A 22,931-nucleotide genomic window follows, 5' to 3' on the forward strand; every position below is an offset into this window, starting at 1 on the left:
CAAATCCACAGCGGTGAGCCCGAGCTCTTAAACGCTGTGCTCTTTTGAAACCGGTGGGAGGGGCATTTACCATGGCACCTGGTGCCCGGCTGTATCAATCCACGTAAGAATCCTCAAGGTAAGTTTCATCATCATCATCTCCATTTAACCACCGTGCACTGTGCTCTCCCCAGTGGTTAGGTAGTTTGGCCACAGCCTGTGGCAAATGCTATTCTCTCATCAGATGTTCATGCCGGTTTTATAGCGCCCATTGGATGAAGTTGTAAGCTTAAACAATTAGGAAAATCCTTTAACAACACTGAAAGGCTGTTTCTGAACAGGCCCGTTATATTTTATGCAACTAATTTTTATTCCCACTTTCTTTTACATCTTTTCAGATTCCTTTGATTTCTGTAGTTGAGATTCTTAAAAACTTAAGATTTTACACCTAAAAAAAAAAAAATCCAAAACTATTGAGGTCTACTTTGAAATCCTGAGACTGTCTATAGTAGTATTTCAGTGGGCAGGTTTTTTTTTCTTTCTTTTTTTTTTTTTTTCCTGTGTGAACTTTTATTATGCATAAGGAAGCACATTTACAAATAGGAGAATAGCTTTACATGTGAAATAGTCTGGGTAATGGGACTATGTTAGTTTTTTTTCCCACGTAAAATTATGTGCTTTTAGGTTAGTCACTAGTATTTTAAAAGGCCCCCCCCCCTTTATTTTTACCTCTCCTTCCCTTTTAGTCTGTTATCTTTTTTCCCCCAAATCAATATCAGCAATTCTCTTTTAATTAAATTAAATTGGCGCTTACATTCCTGTTGCAGATGGCATTGTCAGTCCTTTCCTAAAAGGACAAGTATATTATCTGCTCGGTGACTGGGTGTTGCTGTTCACTTGTGCTGTACTGAGAAGGAGGAGGGGAGAATTAAGGTGTAAAATAGAAGTCTTTTTCTAAAGGAGTTCGGGACTAGATATTAAGCATATTCTTCAATTAAAGACAACCAAGAAATTAGAACAAAGATTTAAAAAATTTCAATCTATATAAATCGGGGTTCTGGTTTAATATTTCATTCTTAAGTGACAAAAATGATTCACTGAGCCATATTTTTCAGGGCTGGTGAAGTGGTAGTCGCCAAGGGTTGCACATCTGCTCTTCACAACTCACACCTTCATTACCTGGGCTTCTCAGATGCTCTAGGGTATCAAATGCAGTGGCTGGCGTTTCTTGTTTGTGTTGTAATTCGCTGCACTTGAAATCTTCCTCTAGGGCCGTGCCAGTTCTACCTTAAAAACGAAAACCCCCCTCTGCTTAAAAGAAGTGGTACGTCCTGCTTTCATAAACAGTCATGTGCATAGTTCAGCAAGGCCTGGTGCCTCTGGAGCCTTTCCCTTTATAGCACCGTCGAATCCCAGTCCTAACAGAAGTGCTGCGAATCTCGGGGCCTCTTTTTGAACAAAAGGGATCCGAGACAGCAAATCTGTTGATATAAAGCTTGGAAGCAAGGGCAGGCAATCCTGGTTGTGAATCTTTTCTGATTTTTCCAGAAATCAAGCAGAAGATTGAGCTGCTGATGTCAGTAAACTCTGAGAAGTCGTCCTCTTCAGAAAGGTACAGCTGCATCTCCTGCATGAACAATCAGTGCTGTAGCCCTGCTAAGAAGCAGACCAGGACGTGTTTTCTCTCCTGTCAAGTTTGCTGTAGAATGTACTGTACTGCATGCTGGTCGTTGTGGTGTATGGAAGATGTGTCTTTGGGCAGGCTCTTCTGCTTTTACAAAGGGTGATTGATTTTTTAGAAAATAGTGAAGCCTAATCAGCTGCAGCCTGTACGGCAGAGCGCTAGTTCATGTGTGACAGCTGTTGAAGGCTTTAAAAAAAGAATTTACTGAGCTGCAAAACAAAAATTTTGCTTTCTTTAAGGAAATATTAGTATTAGATTTTCTTCCTATATTTTGAGGTTGTTGCTAAACAAAATTACCACCATTATTTGTAAGATCTAGCTTAAAAATACTTGGCTTCTGGTTATAATAAATATTTTCTTATGTGGAAAGGGAGTGCCATTTGTAAATAGCTTAGGAATTGCAAACCCACAGATTAGTCACATTCTGAGAGAGAGATATGATGCTTCTTCAAGTCTGTGCTAGGAAATGGAACAGTCACTGCATGCAGTAATGGTTCGTGCCTGCAGGTAAGGACAAAATGACTCAGAAGTGTTTTTAAAGCAATTATTTTATCTGTCAATCAAATGATTATACCTGTAAGGAGATATTTTCTTAAAAATGGATATTTTACTTAATAAATGGAATTAAGGTATTTTTATCTCAAGCCAGAAATGAGGCCATATAGTTGACCATTTTGATATGTAAATATAGTGTTCACTTCTGTTTGCCAAAATTGTGTATACTACATAAGGTTTTAAATCAAGGTTCTTGAGCATACAGTTGATGCTTACCTTTCTCTTGGTTATCTAATAGTTTATACTTCATGTTTTTTATTTTGTATTGAAGGTGTGTTGATTTGTCTCGCCTGTGGTTAGTTTTCAGGTTATCTTTTTTTGTTCACAGATTTAATATTTAGGAAAATGTTATGGAGACATGATTTAGTAGTTGAGAAATGATAAGAGGAAAAGCACTGGTAAAAAAAAAAAATGAGATGAAGAACCTACCATGGTAAAAGATTTAATTCAAGTACAGTAGTGTATGGAGGACGTGATCTGATGGCAAAATGATGACATTAAATCGATTTATTAGTGTAATTAGGTGAAAGGCTCCTGGCTGTAATTTAGAGCATTACAAATAAGATGTTAACTGCTTTCTTTAGGGACTGAAAATAGAAAAAATTATTCACATTTGTGTTTATCTTTATGTAGTTTCTAACTCTGGGTCAGTGGCTAGCCATCTGATTTTGAACATTCTGTTTGCTGAGATGAAAAACAATCTTGAGCCTTGTGAATGTTCTGCCAATAAAATGGTGGTGATAGGAAGGGGAGAGGGTGGTGGTGTAAATAGTGAGCGGTCCGGGTGCCAACTGTAATGTCGGAGTTTTGTTACCAGGAAGAGCATTCTCAATGGGATGGTAGCAATAATTATGTTAGCTCTTTTGAGTAGCATGAATTCTCTATTGACAAATTGAAGACTGGACAGAATGGATGAATATTAGAAACAAGTTAGGAATGGGTGAGGTTTCTGCGGTTACAATACATTCTTTTAAGGAAAGATTCTAAAATATTTTGGAGATTACATTTTTAAATTTTATTATTGTTACTGTTATTTATTATTTTTTAAGTCTTTTTACCTAAGCTCTTGTAGTTAAATTTGATGGAAAGAAGGATGCATGTGGTCATGGTTTTAAAGTTTAGAAATCAGCCACTATGCTTGTGACAGCTTTATACACAGTTTTACCAGAGCTTACTTGCTTTGTTAGTTATTCTTTTGGGGGTATTTAGACATACATATGGCTGTTGTGATATGCTGACTTAATGAGTGATAAATGTAGCTTATGGGTCAGCCAACACTTTGCAAACATAGAAGTTGTTTCATTAATGTATATTAATATTAAAAATAGAAGTCATTCCTTTTTTCCTCCTTCCTTAAAGGCATGCAATAATGAGTAGTCAAATCTTTTGTCTTTTTAATGTGTTTGAAAGAACTTGAGAAACAAGAATATGAAGTTAAAAAAAATTCATGGCCTAGTAATGCTATGTATCCTGCCCATGAATTTAATAGCTTATAGTATCATGTAACATTGCATCACATTCTTCAATTCCTTGTTCACCAGTTACTTAAACTTTGAAAAAGTCTTAGATTTCTAAAAATGTTAGCTGTTTGAATCATGGCCTTAAGTCCTAAAGCTGTTTGGAATTTACATATGGTCAGTACCCTCCCCCCCTTTTTGGTAAAAATAAAAAAGAAATCCCATCCTCTTTAAAAGAAGGGAGAAGCTACTTGTTTGCAAGAAACCAAAACTTAACCATTTGCCACAATTGATTCTGTTCACTGTCTGCAGGATAGAATGATCTTTTGATATTTCAGGCCATCCAGTAGAAAAGCAACATTTCTAAGAACAAGACAATAAACAGTGATGTGTTATTTCTAATAATTTTTCATCTAGTATTTTTTTTTTTTAACCTGCTTAATGGGAATTGCTAGTCCTGTATGACAGCTACTGTTAGTTGAATTAATTCTTCTTCAGACAGTTTTGTAAAATGGGAGAAACAACAACAAAAAAATTAAACCTAATTTATTTTTGTAGACTTAGGATCCTTCATTGAGAAATACAAATCTAATTTGAAGCAGTCTATGGAATTTTCAATGTTGTTTTGGAGCTTAAATGAGGAGATATATTTTCTTTTTTTTTTTTATTTTCTTAATAAATCTCAATACCACCTTGAAATTTAAGATTGTATTTTTGGGGAACTTGGGTGGCTAAGTGGTTGAGCATCTGCCTTTGGCTCAGGTCATGATCCCAGGGTCCTGGGATCGAGTCCCACATCAGGCTCCCTGCATGGAGCCTACTTCTCCTTCTGCCTGTGTCTCTGCCACTCTCTCTGTGTCTCTCATGAATGGATAAATAAAATCTTGAAAAAAAAAAAAAAGATTGTATTTTTACCTTTAACAGAATAGTGGAGACCCATTGAATGTTGTTTGGTAGGGAGGCATGAACGGCTGACTCATAGGAGAAAATCCAACGTGGTGACAGAAAGTTATAGTTCTGTTTTTTGGTTTATACTTTGGAGAAAGGGGAAAATGTTAACTTACTCAATTTTTAAATTAAGGATAGAGAACATTATTGAATGAGTTAAAAAAAAAAACCCACATGATGCCTGATTTGTATGTTACTGCCATTTATGGGAACCTGTATCCATTGTAGGAGGGCCCCTTTCTGCAGACTTGAGGAGCAGCATTGTGAGTATCTGCCTTTTAATTGCTGACTGTTGAATGAATGAATATATTCATCTTAAATGTGGCAGTGAGAGGACCAGATACAGGTTTACTTCCTTACCTACTCCCATTTAATGAAAAAAAGAAAGCTGTATACATTTATTTGATAAAAAAAAAAAAAAAAACACTAGCTTTTCAAGTTATTGCTTCTTCTGGACTTAGCCATAACACTTCTGAGATTTGGAAATTTATGGGGTGGAGTGGGTGGGGAAGAGGAGGAAAAGGAGTAGTAATCATGATAATAGCTAGCAAAAAGGTAGTAATCATTTATTACACATTTCCAAATAAGAGTTCTAAGTGAGGAAGAAAGGGGAGGAGGCAGGGAGGGGGAGAGAGAGAGACAGAGTGTGTGTGTTTGTGTGTGTGTGTGTGTGTGTGTGTGCACAAGGATTAGCTGTGGGGAGGACTCTGACACGTCATCCCCAAAAGATGCTCAGTGAGCAGAAGGAGCTGAATTAAAATTTTTGTCAGAATTTGGACAATTCTTATTCAGTGAAGAAGAGTTGAGCCCAGGGTGCTCAGAATTGAGGATTCTGAGTCTTTCCATGAGGTCTCCCAGGAGGGCTGAGGAGTTCGTGAGGGGAAGGTCCTGAGAAGCTGAGAACCTCTGTACACATAAAGCTTTGCCCACACCTGTACTTGTGAAATGTAAATGTTTTTGTTGTAATTAATAAAGTTCATAGTCAATCTAAAGTTAACTAGTAGTGCCTATTAGGTTTGCATTTTCTCAAGGACTGGATACCAAAAGGATTATTGTGTGTGTGTGTGTGTTTTATGTGTTTGACATTTTTGGGTGTTAAGAGGGGTCTTTATACTGTAATAGATAATAAGTGGTAGTGTACATCATTAGCATATCACACAACTAGCAATTACTTGAATTTATAAATTGTTATCTACCTTTTTCAGGAGAAGAGAGGAAGAGGGAGAAAGTATCACAAAAATATTTACGCCGTGTTCTGTGTTTTCCCAATTTTGTATAAACAGGATTGGTGAGAAGTGATAGAGATTGTTGTCCCTTCCCCAGGACAAGAAGGGCATTTGAAACACACAAAGAACCTGTGCTATTTTTGTGTGTGTATTTTAATTCCTTTTCTTATTTTGGAGCCTCTTCAGTGAAGGAAAAAGGGCATATGATAATGATGCGTGGTTGCAGAAAGCAAAAGAGAAGCCTGGAAGAATAAGGGGAATGGAAAGGGAAAAATTTTTTAAAATCAGGATGGGAGAGAGAAGTAAGTAAAGGATATTCAGTGGAAAAGGATCCAGGACCAAAGTGTCTTTTATTTGCTCTTAGGTTGAGTATATTTTCCTTCATGTATCTGTGGTGAACTAAGGGTAGTCATGGCAGGATGAAGACAGATTTTATAAAAAGTGCCCTCTTGTGGGGTGCCTGCCCAGCTCAGCTGGTGGAGGTGGGACTCCTGATCTTGGGGTTGTGAGTTCGAGCCCCATGTTGGATGTAGAGATTACTTAAAAAAACTCCCTCTTCATTGTACTCCCCTCTCCCCATTCCAGCTCACTAGGTGGGGCAGGTGGTGGTGATGGCTTCTCCCTTACGTCTGCCACAGGCTGAGTATCCAGAGTATCCGGGCCAGGTGAACTTGAGACGCATTTTCCCTGGGTAGTGGTGAGAAAAGATGACAGCAGCTGATTGTGTGGTCTCCTCCCCTCAGTCCTTAGGCTTTCTTCTGTTGTCATTTAGTTTTTCAGTAATATGGTTGTTGAAGATATGTATGGGAAAGTGCACAGATCATAATGAAATCCAATTATTGGGTTCTTTTTCTTTTGTAGTTTATTTATTTATATTTTTAAATATTGTATTTATTTATTCACAAGACAGAGAGAGGTAGAGACACAGGCAGGGGGAGAAGCAGGATCCCTGTGGGGAGCCCGATGTGGGACATGATCCCAGGACCCCAGGATCACGGCCTGAACCGAAGGCAGATGCTCAACCACTGACCCACCCAGGTGCCCCTGTAGTTTATGTTTTATGTGTTGTATCTAAAAAATCTTTGCTAAGCCCAAGATCACTAAGATATTCTGCTAGGTTTACTTAATAAAAGTTCTTGGCTCTTACTATGTTAAGACTGGGATTCATTTTGGGTCTTAGTATTAAGGCAAAGATTAAATTATTTCTACATATGACTGTTCATTTGTATCTGTTTTTGAGCATCACATATAAATAGAAACACTCTGTACATGCTTTTGGGCTGTCTTCTTACCTGTGAGATGTACTTGTGTTTCGTGTGTAGGGGGAGTTGGCTCAGTCGTGGCTGTGCAGAATTCCCAAATGAGTGTGCCTTGCTTTATTTATTTGTTTTACTATTGATGAGCATGTGAGATATTTGCAGCTTGTTAGGAATCTTGCTGCTGTGAGCATTTGTATACATATGTCTTGGGGAATGGACCCAGGATGCGTTTCTGTTGTGTGTGTACCTAGGCGTGCAATTGCTAAGCGTTAGTGGACATTGCCAGTTTTCTAAAGTGAATATGCCAGTCTGCACTCGCCCTGGCTGTGCTCCAGGTCCTGGCGAGCTTGCTACTGTATCCATCCGTCCTTTCTACTTTCCCGTTTCTGTTCCCTTCCCCACTTCCTGTCAGAATTCTTGTGGGTGTGCCAGTGTGACCTGTAGCTTGAGCCTTTTTGAGGAGAATTAGATGCAGATAAGGGACTTTCTGAATACCAACTTTCATGAAGGAAATCAGAATTAGAAGTTTAGACCAAATGGGAATCGTAAGGTGTAGTCATCGGAGGTACTGCGCTCTCCCCCTGACCAATTGTGATCTTTTAACTGGGCCCTGGAGGCCCCAGGTGTTACCGTTAGTTTTCAGACTTGGTTTCAATAGCAAAATTTCTTCATTTAAGCCTTATTAGAAGCTTATCATAGAAAACATAAAAGAAAAGCTTGAGGTGAGAACTGGGGAAGTAATCAGGGTCTCAGTTCTTGGTACTCAGCCATCCCGCCCTTGAGAACCCCTCCGTAGACCCTTGAGGTAGATAGGCCACCTTGGTTCTGACCAGTAGATTAGGACATTTTTGATGTGTTCCAGTTTTATATTACATTTTATAATGTTAAATTTGTATAGTGCTACATTTTATATCATAGCCTCTATAATGTTCTGTACTATACGCCTAAATAAAAGTGTACTGTTGTCTTCTAATTTCTGTTAAAAAACTCAGATAATTATCTGAGCTTCCTTCCTGTTGGTCATTATTTATGTGGTCTAGATGCAGTAATTTCTAGATTATTTTGTTATCAGTTTAAACTTTGATTCTGTTTCCTAATGCCTCTTTGGAGGCCTGCCACATTACAGGCAGCACAACCCTTCAGAACACCAATCTGCTCAGGCAGGTCACTCCACTTTAAATACCCTCAGCCCTCTTCCCACTGTTCTTGGCATAAGGGCGTATCTGGGCCACTGAGCACCCACATTCTCCAGCCTAGCCTCAGACTCCTCTGCCTTTGGTCATGGGCCCCTTGCTTTGCTGTCTGCTGCTCTTATCCTTCCCATCTTATGGAAGGCCTGCATAGTTCAGATTACACCCATTATAAGTCCTGACAGAACCGTGCACCTCTCCTTTGTACCATTTGTCACAGCTGCTGTTTGACAGAGAGGAGTATCAGTGACATGTGGTCTGCTTACTGGTTTACTTAGTATTAGCACCAACTTAAGACCTTAAATATAGAAGTGTTTTCATACAGAATATTTTTATTTTACATCAACATCTGCAGCTTACAATTGGGAACTTTGTGGGAAGACTTTTTTGGTATAGTGAATCGTTTATTTTTGTGGTATTGGCTTAGAGTGATAAAGTATAATAAAGCATAGCCATATATAGTCATTAATAGTTATATTTATTATCATATATAGTCAATTATAGTGATAAGCTAATTTAACTCTGTCAAGGTTATAAATCGTAGGTTTTTCTGTCACTATAAAAATGCACAATTTGTTATTACATCTATTTTTTTACATTTGTTATAATGTAAACTATAAAGTAAATCTAGGGATGCCTGGGTGGCTCAGTGGTTGACTGTCTGCCTTCAGATCAGGTGTGATTCCGGAGGAGTCCTGGGGAGCCTGGTTCCCCCTCTGTCTGTGGCTCTGCCTCTCTCTCTGTCTTTCATGAATAAATAAATAAGATCTTTAAAAATATATATGTATATAAAGTAAATCTGAATATTTTTCATCTCTGCCAAATTGGTAACTTCAAACTGTAGCCACTTATTTCCCAAATATCAGTATTTTGTATATCACCTTGTGCTCTTTGTTATGGTTACATTCTATCCTTTGCTGTTATTTACTTAATAACATGTTTTTTGCTTATTTTTAGTTGTGATAAAATATATATAAGAAATTTTTTAATGCTTTTTTTAAAGTTAATTTTCTTTAAGAAGAAATCCCTACCAGAACCTTAAAAAAAACAATTACTATTAAATCCTGTCTAGATTCTGTTGTCTGATAAAGGCTTTAAGCTTGGCCATATGCTCCCTCTGTTTACAAGGGAAATTAAATTGGCAAGTGTCAGAAAGGAGCTTAAATATGTGTTAGCACCAAAGTGAGACATGCTCTTTGATATAATCAGCCTGAAAGAAGTTGGGAAAAGAGTATTACTCTCTCAGTATTCATTGTAATTCAATACCGAGTCCCAAGTATTACCTATAATCATTTTGTGTACCCACAGCAGCACTTCCTCTTCACTTTGAGAACTACCCTTCCTCTCCCCCCTCCCAAATGGCAGATCAGGGAAGTTTTCACAAATGTGAACAACTAGTTTAAGAATAACAATGACAATAATAAGAAATAGCTCTACCTCTAACAATCATATTGCAGATTCCCTTTGGATCAGAATTCTTTAGGTGCCACTAGCTGGAAGAAAGTAAAGACTAATTTTAATGTAGATGACATTTGTCATCCATTCATCATCCGTCCATCCAGCATTTATCAGCAGCTGCTGTGCACTAGCCAGTCAGTGATTTTGGAAATCAGGGAGCAGCAAAGGAGCACAAAAGCATAGGGTTTTTATAGAAGAGGCCTTGGTGGGTGGCTTCCCCTAACTTGGTCAATGTCTTGGGTGGGTCATGCTAAGCACTGATCATGGACCATTCCAGTGAGATGCTCTTGGCACTTTTTTGAAAAAATCACAAATAACCAATAATTGCATTTTGGGTGGATGCACATTAAGACTAGAGGTGTGGTGAAGGGGTTACATACATTTGCCTACCAAAGGCAATTGTGAGTGAGTGATGAGGGCCAGGTGCAGACTCTAGAACACTAGAGACTACAAGCCCATCTAAAGAGGTGGCTGCTGTTATACTTCAGTTAAAGAGGAAGGAGAGTGAAAACTGGGGAGAAGGAGCACAGAGAATTCACAACCTTTTTGATTTTTCTTCAAAAGCAAAAAATAAAATACAAGATGGTCTTTGTAAATTACCCTGCACCTTTATGATAGCAAAGCTATTGGAAATAAATGAAATGATTTGCAATGTGAGAGTATTAAATTCGTTACAGTTTATCCAGTGTAAGGAATGTGATGCAGATATTAAAATGTGTGACAGAAGACTTAATAACACAAAAAACGTTATTAAAAGATACTGTAAAAAAAAAAAGATACTGTAAAAGGGTACCTGAGTGGCTCAGCGGTTGACCATCTGCCTTTGGGTCAAGGTGTGATCCCAGGGTCAGTCCCAGGATTGAGTCCCGCATTGGGCTCCCCGCAGGGAGCCTGCTTCTCCCTCTACCTATGTCTCTGCCTCTCTCTCTGTGTGTCTCATGAATAAATAAATAAAATCTTAATTAGAAAAAAAAAAACCAGGAAAGGTGAAAAACAGGTGGCAAAGAATACTTAAAGATGTTCCAGCTTCTGTAAACCCAGAGTTTATAATAGAAGGGTGTGTGTGTAAATGTAATAAATGAGCCTGTACTCACAAATATATGGTATGTAAAGACACGCTACATAATTCTGCAGTGCTTGGAATAGTTATACACCTGTCCCTTTGCTTATAGGTGTGTAATGCAGTTTTTATAATGACCTGTGTCTTCAACATAATGTGTTGATAAAGAACCCATGTCCTCCACAATAAATAAGTGAATAAAGAGGTGGCTGCTAATCACCTCTTGCTGGCTACTGCTATGTTGAAATACAAGCTAAATTTTGAAAGCATTTGTGATTTTTAGAAATCGATAATTTTTTTATGTCAGATATCTCATTTTATTTTTTATTTATCTTTTAAGATTTTAGTTTTAAGTAACCCTTATATACCCAGTGAGGGGCTCAAACCTACAACCCTGAGATCAAGAGTTGCTCACTCCACCGACTGAGCCAAGCCAGGAGCCCCAGATCTTTCATTTTAAATGATGGAGCAGATTAAGAAAACAAAAATTCGTCCTAGCCTTAAAAGAAGGGAATATCTGCCGTCTAAATCCAGCTTATGGTAAACATTTTTCTTCTGTGCTAAAGCAAATTGATTTACAATCTGTGAGTCACAGACCTGTGTGAATTTATAGTAAAGTATTTTCAAAACCTGTAGGTACTATAGGCATTATCTGTAGATTGGAGGCATACAAATCAAACTATTTTTATACTAAGAAGTGTGTCTCTGGGTTTTTCTGATGTTTCAGATATGCAGAAACACTGGTGATCACTGCTCTAATAACCACATACTAAATACCAAAATTCATGAAGATTTTAACTGTTTGAAGTAGGAAGGGTCCCTGAAAGATGTGAATTTATCCGGATGGGAAGGTGTTATGTTCATCATTCATTCTACATTTATTGAAGTACCCACTATGGTGAACATAACTTCAATCAGTTAACCTGAAAATGACAGAGGCAGAGCAGTATCCTGTTTGTGCAGCTGTCACTTCATCCTTTTTCTCCTTTCCCCTTTCCCTTTTTTTTTCTCTCTTTTCCCCCCTTCACTGACACTCCTCCCACAAAAAAAGATTTGAGGCTAGTTAGAAGAATATCTACAATGAAATAAAAAAAGCATCAGAGAAATTGCAGGTCAGAGTTGAAGTTTGTGATGGTCGGTAGTCAGAAGCCCACTCTACCAGATGTGTGGCATTTGCTATGCACCTGCTAATGGTGACTGGCTAATTGGACTTTAAGTTTCCTGACAGACAAACTAAAGAAAAAAGTAAGGGAACTATCTATAAGAAGAAAATATCCTAGTTCCTACAGGAGAAATAAGCCTTTTGTCTAACTTCATAATGATTAATATAATATTTTATTTATTTGAGAGAGAGCACACGAGTACACGGTCAAGGGGAGAAGCAGAGAGGGAGGGAGAAGCAGATTCCCAGGGAGTCTGATGTGGGGCTCCATCCCAGGACCCTGAGATGACCTGAGCCAAAGGCAGATGCTTAACCAGCCAAACCACCCCAGGTGCCCTTTAATGTAATACTTTTCACATATCCCAGAAGATAAGTTTATTCATTTTAGAAAATTCAGATAAAAAGGACACAAAAAGCACTCATGCTTTTATCATTTTATCATCACGAAAATCATTCATTTTTCAAGTTTAATATTTTGTTTTAGTGTAAGTAGATCTATAAAAATCAAGCAGAACTACTTTAACAGTGTCACTACCATCAACAGGAAAACCCAGTATCATACTGACGAATTACTTTGGAGTTGGCTTTTTATATTTATTACATGCAATCTTTCTTATGTTATTAAGTAATCTTCTATAGCTTCATTTTTTTTTACGTATCATTTTTAAAGACTGCATAGTACTGAGTCCGTGATATGGATGGATATGCCATAATTCTCTTTATTAAGTCTTGGTCTTAGAAATGGTATCACTTGCATACCAGCTTATTAAGGGTCTTGGGCAGGAGTGTTTTGTTGCTTCCACAATGATATAGCACGACACTCTTGACTGGTAGTAAAGGACCTTCTTACTTACACTTTTGGTTGGGAGTCTCACAGTTGTCTCTTTTTGAGTGTTGTATAGCTGATGGTGAACAATATGCTTGACACGGTTGATGTAGACCAGTCCTTCCACTCCTTCCTTCCTTCTTTCTTTCTTTTTTTTCTTTCTCTCTCTTTCTCTTTCTCTCTCTCTTTTTCTTTTTTTTGAAGATTTTATTTATTCATGAGAGACACAGAGAGAGGCAGAGACATAGACAGAGAAGCAGGCTCCTCGCAGGGAGCCCCATGTGGGACTTGATCCCAGGACTTCAGAATCACGCCCTGGGCCGAAGGCAGGCATCCAACCACTGAACCACCCAGGTGTCCCCCTTAGCTCTTCTTCTAAATAAAGCTAGCTGTTAGTGTGACACCTTCCATGTCCACTGGGTGTGCATATGTGAGAGTGAAGTCCATATAATCAACTTTGACAAACTGTAAGACACAGTAGATTGTTGTATTCAGTCAGCATTTATGAAACACTTAAGGTATACTTAAGGTCTTTCTTAATGAATCTTAATTTTGTAAGGAATTTCAAGAAGCTATATGATAGAAGCTTCTCACCCCAGACAGATGATAAAACCCTCAGCACCAATGGTAGGCTTTCCTTTTTTTCTTTTTTTTTTAAAGATGTGCATGAATTAAGATTTACCAACTCGCCTTGTTCAGTTAAGTATTCACCGACTTTATTGTAAAAATTAATCATCTTCTTGGGATTTTTTTTAGCAAACTGTATTTTTTCCTAGAATTTGAGGGTTTTTTTGGGGGGTGGGGTGGGGAGCCAGCATTGCATGTGCTTTGTAGAGTAGGAGGGCTGAAATGTGAAGTCCCAGTCCTCAGGTTAGTGTTGCAGGCTGGGGAGATAGCATGTGAGAAGCCAGAGTGAAGTGAAACATTGTAGTACTATCTGGGAACTCTAGATAATTTTGTGAGCCTGGGAAAGAGGATGGAACAATATTGTGCCCTGGCAACAAGGATTCTTCTGTGCAGTGGTAAGGATTTTGGATTTTATTTTTTATTTTTAAAAGTTTTTTTTTTTTTTTTAATGTTTATTTATTTATGATAGACATAGAGAGAGAGAGAGGCAGAGAGAGAGAGGCAGAGACACAGGTAGGGGGAGAAGCAGGCTCCATGCCAAGAGCCCAACGCGGGACTCGATCCTGGGACTCCAGGATCGCATAAACCGCTGAGCCACCCAGATATCCCTGTTTGTTTGTTTTTTAAAGAGAAGGAGAGCACTCAAGCAGGGGGAGGGGAAAGCGGAGAAGGAGAGAGAGAGAGTCTCAAGCAGACTCCATGTCCATTGGGAAGCCCAACGCAGGTCTCGACCTCACAACCCAGAGATCATAACCTGAGCCAAAACCAAGAGTTGGATGCTCAATGGACTGAGTCACCCAAGCACCCCAGGCTTTTGGATTTTAATGCTGAAGTTTGCCAAGAGCCATTGACAGGGTTTAACAAGGGAAATGTTCCACACATGTTTAGAATGTGCACATGCTCCCGTGAGCATAAAGTCAGGTCTTTAAAGAAAGTCTTAAGAAATGCATTTTTCCCTCTAGAATAGAGTCAGAGGTTGCAAGATGTGTTGTAGAGTTGGTGGCAATATGTTATTCATTTGCTCTGGAAGGGAGTAGAAACAATATGGCAGTATTTACCATTTGAATGACAGAGGGTGGATGAATTCCTTGTTGCTCTGAGTATTAAACACTGACCTGGATTACCAAGAGAGGCTGTGAAGAGTGTCTCCAAGATTTTAAAAAGAGGATGGTTCCTTATTGGTTTAGATGGATAGAGATGTCCTAAAGATAGGTGGTTGGCCTGTCAAACCTTAAATATTTTTTTCTGTGTTAAATAATGGTTGATTACAGGATTTTTGTAATTCGTGATTACAGGATTTTTGTGGTTAATAATCTGCTTTATTCCCTGAATTTTTGTAGTTGAAGCGAGAGTGTATCGATGATGGATTTATTGCTGTGGTGGTAGCTACATATCAAGGTAGATGTAAATATTTATTTGAAAGTAAACAAATCCAGAAATTGTGTTTGTGCAGCATCCAGGCCATTCTCACTGTGTCCCTCCACTGCTCCCAAGGAGCCGGTGCTGCTCTTGCTGCCCACAGCGCAGCCACGCTCTCGGTGCTAGCTTGGGCCCGACATGGCAGTCCAGCTGGCTCCTGGAGAGAAATACAGTTATTACCCCCTGCTTCTCTCAGAGGTGCTATAAAATATTTAACAGCAAGTGACAAAAATGGAAGTGCTTATCTGTGGTTCACCCTTCTGGTAGTTTAATGCAATCACACATTTTATGGAGGATATTAAAGGCTTTCTGATTCTTAGGACTAGATATTATGATGGATCTGTTTGTACTGATTCTTTAGATAAATGCAAATTGAGCATTTTCCAAGAAATTTCTTTAAATTTAATGTTTTAAAGTAGATCTACTGAAGTTAATTTTTTCTCAAGATGAGGCTCTCTCTAGTTACCTCATATGATTTGATATTTTTTGTGATTCTGCACTTAAGAATTCCCACTAAGGGCAGCCTGGATGGCTTAGCGGTTTAGCGCCTGCCTTCAGCCCAGAGCCTGATCCTGGAGACCCAGGATCGAGTCCCACGTTGAGCTCCCTGTACGGAGCCTGCTTCTCCTTCTGCCTGTGTCTCTGCCTCTCTCTCTCTATCTCCCTGTGTTTCTCATGAATAAATAAATAAAACCTTAAAAAAAAAAAAAAAAGAATTCCCACTAAGGGGACTCCTGGGTGGCTCAGCGGTTGAGCGTCTGCCTTTGGCTCAGGGCCTGATCCTGGAGTTTTGGGATAGAGTCCCGCATCGGGCTCCCTGCAGGGAGCCTGCTTCTCCACTCTGCCTGTGTCTCTGCCTGTCTCTGTGTCTATCATGAATAAATAAATAAAATTAAAAAAAAAATGCCCACTAAGGGTTCAGCAGTATCACACCTTGCATGTGCGTGAGGTACATCCTGCATGTCTCTGAGTGTGAAATTACTGTGTGGTGACCGACATTGTGTCCCCTGTAAGCCCAGCACAGCCAGTCTTTGCTCCACTGGTGCAACAGATCAGTGTTGCTTTGCATTATTTGTTGCATGTGAGGGCACGTGGTACAAAATGATGTGTTTTTGAACACTAGAATGACATGTAGCTCAGTGACAAGGTCATGCTTTGAGAGCCTGTGGACAACAAGAGCTCATGTGAAGAAATGAAAGATTTGCACATCATTCCTCTCGCTCTCCTGTCTCCTGTCATTCCACATCATACACTTACTGCAAGGAATGTTAGAAGGAATCACCACATTAGCAGAATTGTCATTTTCTTTTTTTCAAAGTTGGCTCCACGCCCAATGTGGGGCTTAATCTTGACCCTGGGATCGAGTGTCACATGCTCTACTGACTGAGCCAGCCAGGTGCCCCAGGGGTGCATTCATTTCATAGGAATATGCACTCCTTGTGTGCAGCTTCAGTGGATAAGCACCAATAAGGTGGTGAGACTCGGGGTGCCAATCTTGGCCAAGGAACAAAGCATAGATGACAGGCACACATGGACAGAGGCCACATTTTTGCTATCTTCTTCCCTTTTATTGCCCACCTTGGCCTGAAAAGGGGTGTTTAACCCCAGATCTATTCTGTCTGAAGAGGATTAGGCAGTTTTATAGGCAAGAAGACAGTGACTTTGACCTTCTGGAGTCACAGAAGCTGCTTCATTTAAGTAGTAGCAGCCTTTACAGAAGGTGAGAAAGGTCATAGTACAATCACTTCTGATACCCAGAATCAGACTTCATTTCAGCTACTGTGTAACATATGTTGTTAGGCACCGTTAAGCTGTCCTGTTGTATTTTGTTTTGCTCAGTTAATGGTTAAAAACTTTGAACAGTAAAATGAGAACTTACTTACTTTCTTTATTTCTCTTTGGGCTGTGATTTCTTCGGAGGTAGGTTATTTCTGGGAGTTATGGAGTTGCTTCTCGAGCTTAGAGGATATTGTCTTCTCTCTTGTTTTTATATTGTATTTCTTTCTTTCTTTCTTTCTTTCTTTCTTTCTTTCTTCTTCTTTCTTTCTCTCTCTCTCTCTCTCTCTCTCTCTCTCTTTCGTACTTCAATGATTCTTAGTAGCTGTGTAGCTATTACTGCACTTTGATGATCAGTGACACAGTTCAGAGAGCTCCTCGTTCTTTCCTCCTGCTCCTCATCTTTCACTCTTGCCTAATGGTCACCGAGTTTGGAACTTTTTCCAGGAGCCCGTGCAGTTAGCCCTCAGAGCAGTATGGTCCTGGATTGGAGATAACATCCAAAGCCACAGAGCTGATGACTTTAAAAAGTGCCTCCTTTTTATGACACTGAATGGATTTGTACTTGATCTGTAGAGAAAAATGGTTGATGGTGGGAAGAAAGATTTTTGTTAACATGCAGCCTTGTGCTGTAGTTAGGAGCCCCTGGAGACGTGGCTTTGGTTTCTAGTTCACATAGTGCTGGAGGTACTAAGTCTGTCCATTTTTCTCTACAATACATTTAATTTGAACGCCCATCAGGGAGGCTGCAGCCCATGCCAGGAGGACCAGGACCCAGCATTTACCATTGTGTATCTTAGTGCTTCGCATTCCCAGGAATTCCCAAGAACCAGCTACCTGATTCTTTTTAAAAGATTTTATTTATTTATTTGGTTTAAAGATTTTATTTTTAAATAATCTGTACAGCCAACGTGGGGCTCAAACTTAGAACCCTGAGATCGGGAGTCAGGTACTCTGCTGACTGAGCCAGTCAGGTGCCCCTTACCTCTTAAAATGGCACGGAAATACATAGAAACCCAAAGGTTTCGGTTTTGTGTTAGTGAAGACGTGGGGATAGAAGAGGGACAGAAAATCATCCTTATCTGCACGGTGGCCCTTCCTCAGGGTCTCTGTCCCAGGTCTTTTGATCTGTCAGTCTGCACTCTCTCCATAGATGATCTCATCTGTTTCCATGGTGTTGGGTACCATCTGTGTGCTGGTGACTCCCAAATATATATCTTAGCTCTCCATTCTAAGCTATAGACATAGATATCCACCGGCCCACATCACTACCTAAATGTCTTGTGAAACCTCAAATTTAACTGCCGTAAACCAAACTCTTTATCTTTTTTTTTTTTTTTTTTTAAGATTTTATTTATTCATGAGAGACACAGAGAGAGAGGGGCAGAGACACAGGTAGAGGGAGAAGCAGGCTGATGTGGGACTCGATTCTGGGACCCCAGGACCACGCCCTGGGCTGAAGGCAGACGCTAAACCAATGAGCCACCCAGGTGTCCCTCAAACTCTTTATTTTGTTTAACTCTTCTTGACTGTGCTCGTAGACAGGTTATATGGCCAATGTGTACCTCACTTTTCTGCCTTGTAAAATGTAATTGTAGGGATGGTGAGGGGATAAATATTCCTTTCGGTGTGTGGCTGCCCTTAGAGGCTCCGGGATCAAGGACAAAAATTACCCTGTGTGCTTAAATGTTAATACTAAATTTCTATCCTGACTCTGTGAGTTTATTTTTTTATTTTATTTTATTTATTTATGATAGTCAGAGAGAGAGAGAGAGAGAGAGGCAGAGACACAGGCAGAGGGAGAAGCAGGCTCCATGCACCGGGAGCCTGACGTGGGACTCAGTCCCGGGTCTCCAGGATCGCGCCCTGGGCCAAAGGCAGGCGCCAAACTGCTGTGCCACCCAGGGATCCCCATACTCTGTGGGTTTAAATGAACATCATAAATATCTTTGAAAGAAAGCGGCAGGCAACAGGAAAATTTGTAAGATCTATATAAGGATAGAAAGAAGTTTCCTAATCCCAGCCCAGAAAATAGGATTTTTGCTGATGAGGACAGTAGACCCTTGAAAAACATCAGCTTGAACTGTGTGGGTCCACAGATTTCCTTTTTTTTTTTTTTTTAAACAATACTATGAGTACTGTTAAAAGTATTTTCTCTTCCTTATGATTTTCTTAACATTTTCTTTACCTTATTGTAAGAATATAGTATATAATATACAAAATATGTGTTCTTTAGGTTATGGGTATAGGTTGCCATCAGCAGTAGGCTCTTAGTAGTTAAGTTTTTGGGGGAGTTAAAAGTTACTTGTGGGTTTTCTACTGTACAGGAGTTGGCACCCCGATCCCTGCATTGTTCAAAGTTCCAATGTGAATGTACCTTTTAAGCTTCTCTTTGCAGCAGCTGCTGGAGCCACCGTCATCTCTGTGCCAGATTTCTTGCTTATGTTGCTTCTCCACTGTCAGGCTGAGCACAGGCCCACTGTGACTGAAAATGGTCCTTTGGTCTCTAAAATTTTTGTCATACTGCTCATTTGAATTTTAAAAATTGAGGATTTATGACTTTTTATAGACTCAGGATCCTCAGCACTGCCTAAGCGCCTCAGTTTTCCTCCCAGTCCACATCTGGTTGGTCACAGGTCCTGTTAGTTCCCTCGCACAGGTTCTTTCCAAACTGAGTGTCCCCTGCAACCGTGGTGTGCTGCATGTGCTCTGCAACTCCGTGCCTCTGGCCTCCAGTGCCTGCTCAGCCTCCTTCCTCACTGCCACCGGCCTCTCCCCTTGGCCCCTTGTGCCACCTCCAGGATCACATTCCTAAAACACACTTAAAAGGCCTTCTCAAGGCTGACTGGTGCGCCCCACCTGCACTTCCTCCTGCCCTGTTGTCTTGGTCTTTCCATCCTTGCCATCCTCACAGGTGTTCTTCTTGCCCCACGGGCCTCACGGTTCTGATACCATCCCCACTTTGAGCTACCCCTCCCTCCAACACCCCTGCAGAAGGCCCTTCTCTCCGTTTGTGTCTCCCAGAAAGCCATTGCTACATCTTTCTGAGAAGCTGCCCGTCACCCCCACGAGACCATGCGAGACAGAGAGCTTTATCCATCTCTGTGTTCCTGGCACCTAGCACATCTTCTGGCCTGTATAGTAGGCGCAAATGTTTATTTGAATAAAGTTTTAAAAATTTCTTTCCATGGAGTGCCTGGGTGGCTCAGTGGTTGAGTGTGTCTGCCTTCGACTCAGGGTGTGGTCCCGGGATCAAGTCCCACATCGGGCTCCCTGCATGGAGCCTGCTTCTCCCTCTGCCTGTGTCTCTGCCTCTCTCTCCGTGTCTCTCATGAATGAATGAATGAATGAATGAATGAATGAATAAATACATAAATACATAAATAAATAAATAAATAAATAAATAAATAAATAAATAAATAAATAAAATCTTTTTAAAAATAATAAAATTTCTTTCCCAATTAGTAAGGAAGTTTTCTCTGAGAAAAAAAGTATTTTTTATTAGACAATATTGGGCATTCTTCCCTTATTTTACTCTCTTCTGAAAAGCTTTGTTAAATGTTTGTTTCTGTAGGCCCCCCTCCCCTCCCCCAAACCTTAAAGCACTCGCTTTGTCTTGGGTGGGATCTCCAGTAGCTTCTTTCTGGTAGTACTTACCTGATGTTTGAATTACCCGTGAGCCGTGCGCCTTGGAGGCCTACCCGTTAATGCTTGGCCGAATTGGGACTGGAGCATATGCTATCTCTTGGTCTAGTTCTCTTTGTCTTGCAGCTGACAGATGCGGGTAGTGAGAACACTGGGCACAGCTTCCTAGATTGGATTGAGGAAATTTTGTTGATGCTGCTTTTCACATTTAAATTTTTAAGTAATCAATTGAACTGCAACTACTGTTAGTTTGCTCTAATTTATAGATTAATTATAATCTTGATAACTGAAATGTAAAATTTTGTACCTTTCCTCAAATTCAGAGTTTATTTAAATTTTCCACTTTTGTTCACAGCTCCAAATTCACCATTTAGTATTTAAAGTTGTTTTGTAAATGACTTTAGGATTTTGATTTTAATCTTGGCCAGCTTTGCTCCTTCTCAGGTTCCTCAACTGTAAAATGACTCCCACAGACTTGGAAAGTTGAGATTAGAATGTAAAGATGTCCAGGCTTTTTGAACTGTGGCCACTCCTTCTATCAAAATAAATAAAATGCGGAAGTAGACCTCTGAAATTTGAAATGCTACTTCCTTGACAAGCTTTAAAGCCATCAGAGCTTTCTGTTCTTCTATTCAGGTCATGGCTGTAGTCAAGCCAAAGGTTACTTTTAAGGATTAGAGATCCGCTTGCCTTGAGATTCATTGGTGAGCCCAGTTGGCTGCTCATTTGGCTGCTGCAGACCAGTCTAGGCCCTGTCTTGAGTGGATGTGTGCTAAAAATAGATGATTCATTTTGGGTTGGCACAGCACAAGCTCTGGATTGTTTTTGTTGCTTGTTTCAGATTGGACTTTGTGTGTGTGCCTGTGAGTGGATCTTTGTGTGTACGATAGACCCTAATAATAGTGACTTTGCTTTTTTTACTATGGGGTTTTATCTACAACCCCCACCCCCTGCCCTTGACCCCCATAAATTTTCCGCCTCTTTCTCCTCACAAACAGGCAAAGGAAGAGAAGATTTTTTGAGATAATTTAGAGCTCTAAATTGGAAGGGTCATTTGAGATGATGTTACTCCTCTTATAAATGTAGCCCATCATAAATCAGGTGATAATGGCATGAGAGAAATGACAGTGGGAAATAATTAATTTTTTATTTTATAAATATATCAATATAGGGCAGCCCTGGTGGCTCAGCGCCGCCTCCAGCCCAGGGTGTGATCCCAGAGACCCGGGATCGAGTCCCACATCAGGCTCCCTGCGTGGAGCCTGGTTCTCCCTCTGCCTATGTCTCTGCCATTCTCTCTCTGTGTGTGTCTCTATGAATAAATAAAATAAAACAAAATAAAATAAAATAAAAATATATCAATATATGAGTTGGTCCTTGGACTTTGAGTAAGGTTATTATGCAAATTATGGCAGACAGTTGACAGTGGCCCTGCCCTGATAACATTTTCTTGGGGGAAGAATTCCTTCTAATATCTTTAATCTTTTCCAGTTATGTATTTGAGAAGGTTGGTAGAAGGAGGGACTGATAATACTGTAAATCCTTGAGAATTGTCTGATCATTTTGTTGGGAAAGACAATGTGGGAAAGGAGGGAGGAAGGGGAGAGGCTTTGGCAACAAAAGATCAAATCTTCCTTGACCTTCATCCTGCCAGGATCACTTTTTCCCATAAGGGAAGGGATCATCTTGTGATAGATTTATAGAATGTTAGTACTGAAAACAGCATGATATATTAGAAAGAGTATATGGGCTTTGGAGCCATGGACCAGAAACTAAATCTTGCCAAGCTACCTAACCTATGTCTTAGGTATTCTCCCTCTTTTTCTCTTTCCTCCCTCTCTCCATTCCCTCCCTCTGTTCCTTCCTTCCTGAATGAGAGAGGCAGAGACAGAGGAGGGAGAAGGGGGGCGGCGGGGAGACAGGCAGACCGTCTGTATCCTGTGACCCTGAAATCATGAACTGAGCTGAAATCAGGAGTCGGACGCTTAACTGAGCCACCCAGGGGCCCCAGTTTTCCTGATCTTTAAAATAAAGATGGTAATGTCCATCTCACATGGAGTTGTGAGGTTTTAAGAAGATAATGTTTATGCTCAAGAGGTAGTGGGTGGTATTTTATGATCACACGCTTTGGAATCAGGCCAGTTATACTCAATTGCTTTACCTTGGGCAAGTAGGTAACCTTCTCTGGGCCCATTTCTGTACGTGTATAAAACAAATATAATAATGCATACCAGTTGAGAAATCATGAATTTAACCGTTTAGTACGCTGGTAGAGGCCACAGAGAAGGAATATGTAAATTTAGCTTGATAGTTCTCTTCGTTTGTTTAGCATCTAATTTTGGTATCAGAATTAGAGTTCTTGGGCAGCCCGGGTGGCTCAGCGGTTTAGCGCCTGCCTTTGGCCCAGGGCATGATCCTGGAGACCTGGGATCGAGTCCCACATCGGGCTCCCTGCATGGAGCCTGCTTCTCCCTCTCCCTGTGTCTCTGCTTCTCTCTGTTCTCTCTCATGAATAAAAAAAAAAAGAAAAAAAAAAAAGAATTAGAGTTCTTTACTAGCAAAATTACAAAAGTTTACATCCCTTCCTTACTATACAATCTCTTCTAAAAAAAATTATTTTGTATCCTGACATCATTTCAGTGCTTTCACTTCCAGTTCTA

General features: G+C 40.0%; 1 protein-coding gene across 18 annotated transcripts in view; it reads left to right on the top strand.

Annotated features, from left to right (window-relative positions):
• The window catches only part of SRPK2 (SRSF protein kinase 2), a 248,782-nt gene that overhangs the window by 102,423 nt on the left and 123,428 nt on the right, over nucleotides 1-22,931 (top strand). For 9 of the 18 annotated variants that reach the window (XR_005373185.1, XR_005373186.1, XM_038562752.1 and 6 more), the window contains one exon: nucleotides 1,528-1,591. The exons of the other annotated variants lie outside the window; for them this stretch is intronic. Coding sequence is in view for 7 of the 9 variants with exons in the window: in XM_038562752.1 (XP_038418680.1) it covers nucleotides 1,528-1,591 (64 nt within the window). In the remaining 2 variants the exon portion in view is untranslated. The remainder of the gene's footprint in view (nucleotides 1-1,527; nucleotides 1,592-22,931) is intronic. 18 annotated transcript variants of the gene reach the window in all.

Source organism: Canis lupus, chromosome 18, assembly GCF_011100685.1.
Source record: "Canis lupus familiaris isolate Mischka breed German Shepherd chromosome 18, alternate assembly UU_Cfam_GSD_1.0, whole genome shotgun sequence".
NCBI lineage: Eukaryota > Metazoa > Chordata > Mammalia > Carnivora > Canidae > Canis > Canis lupus.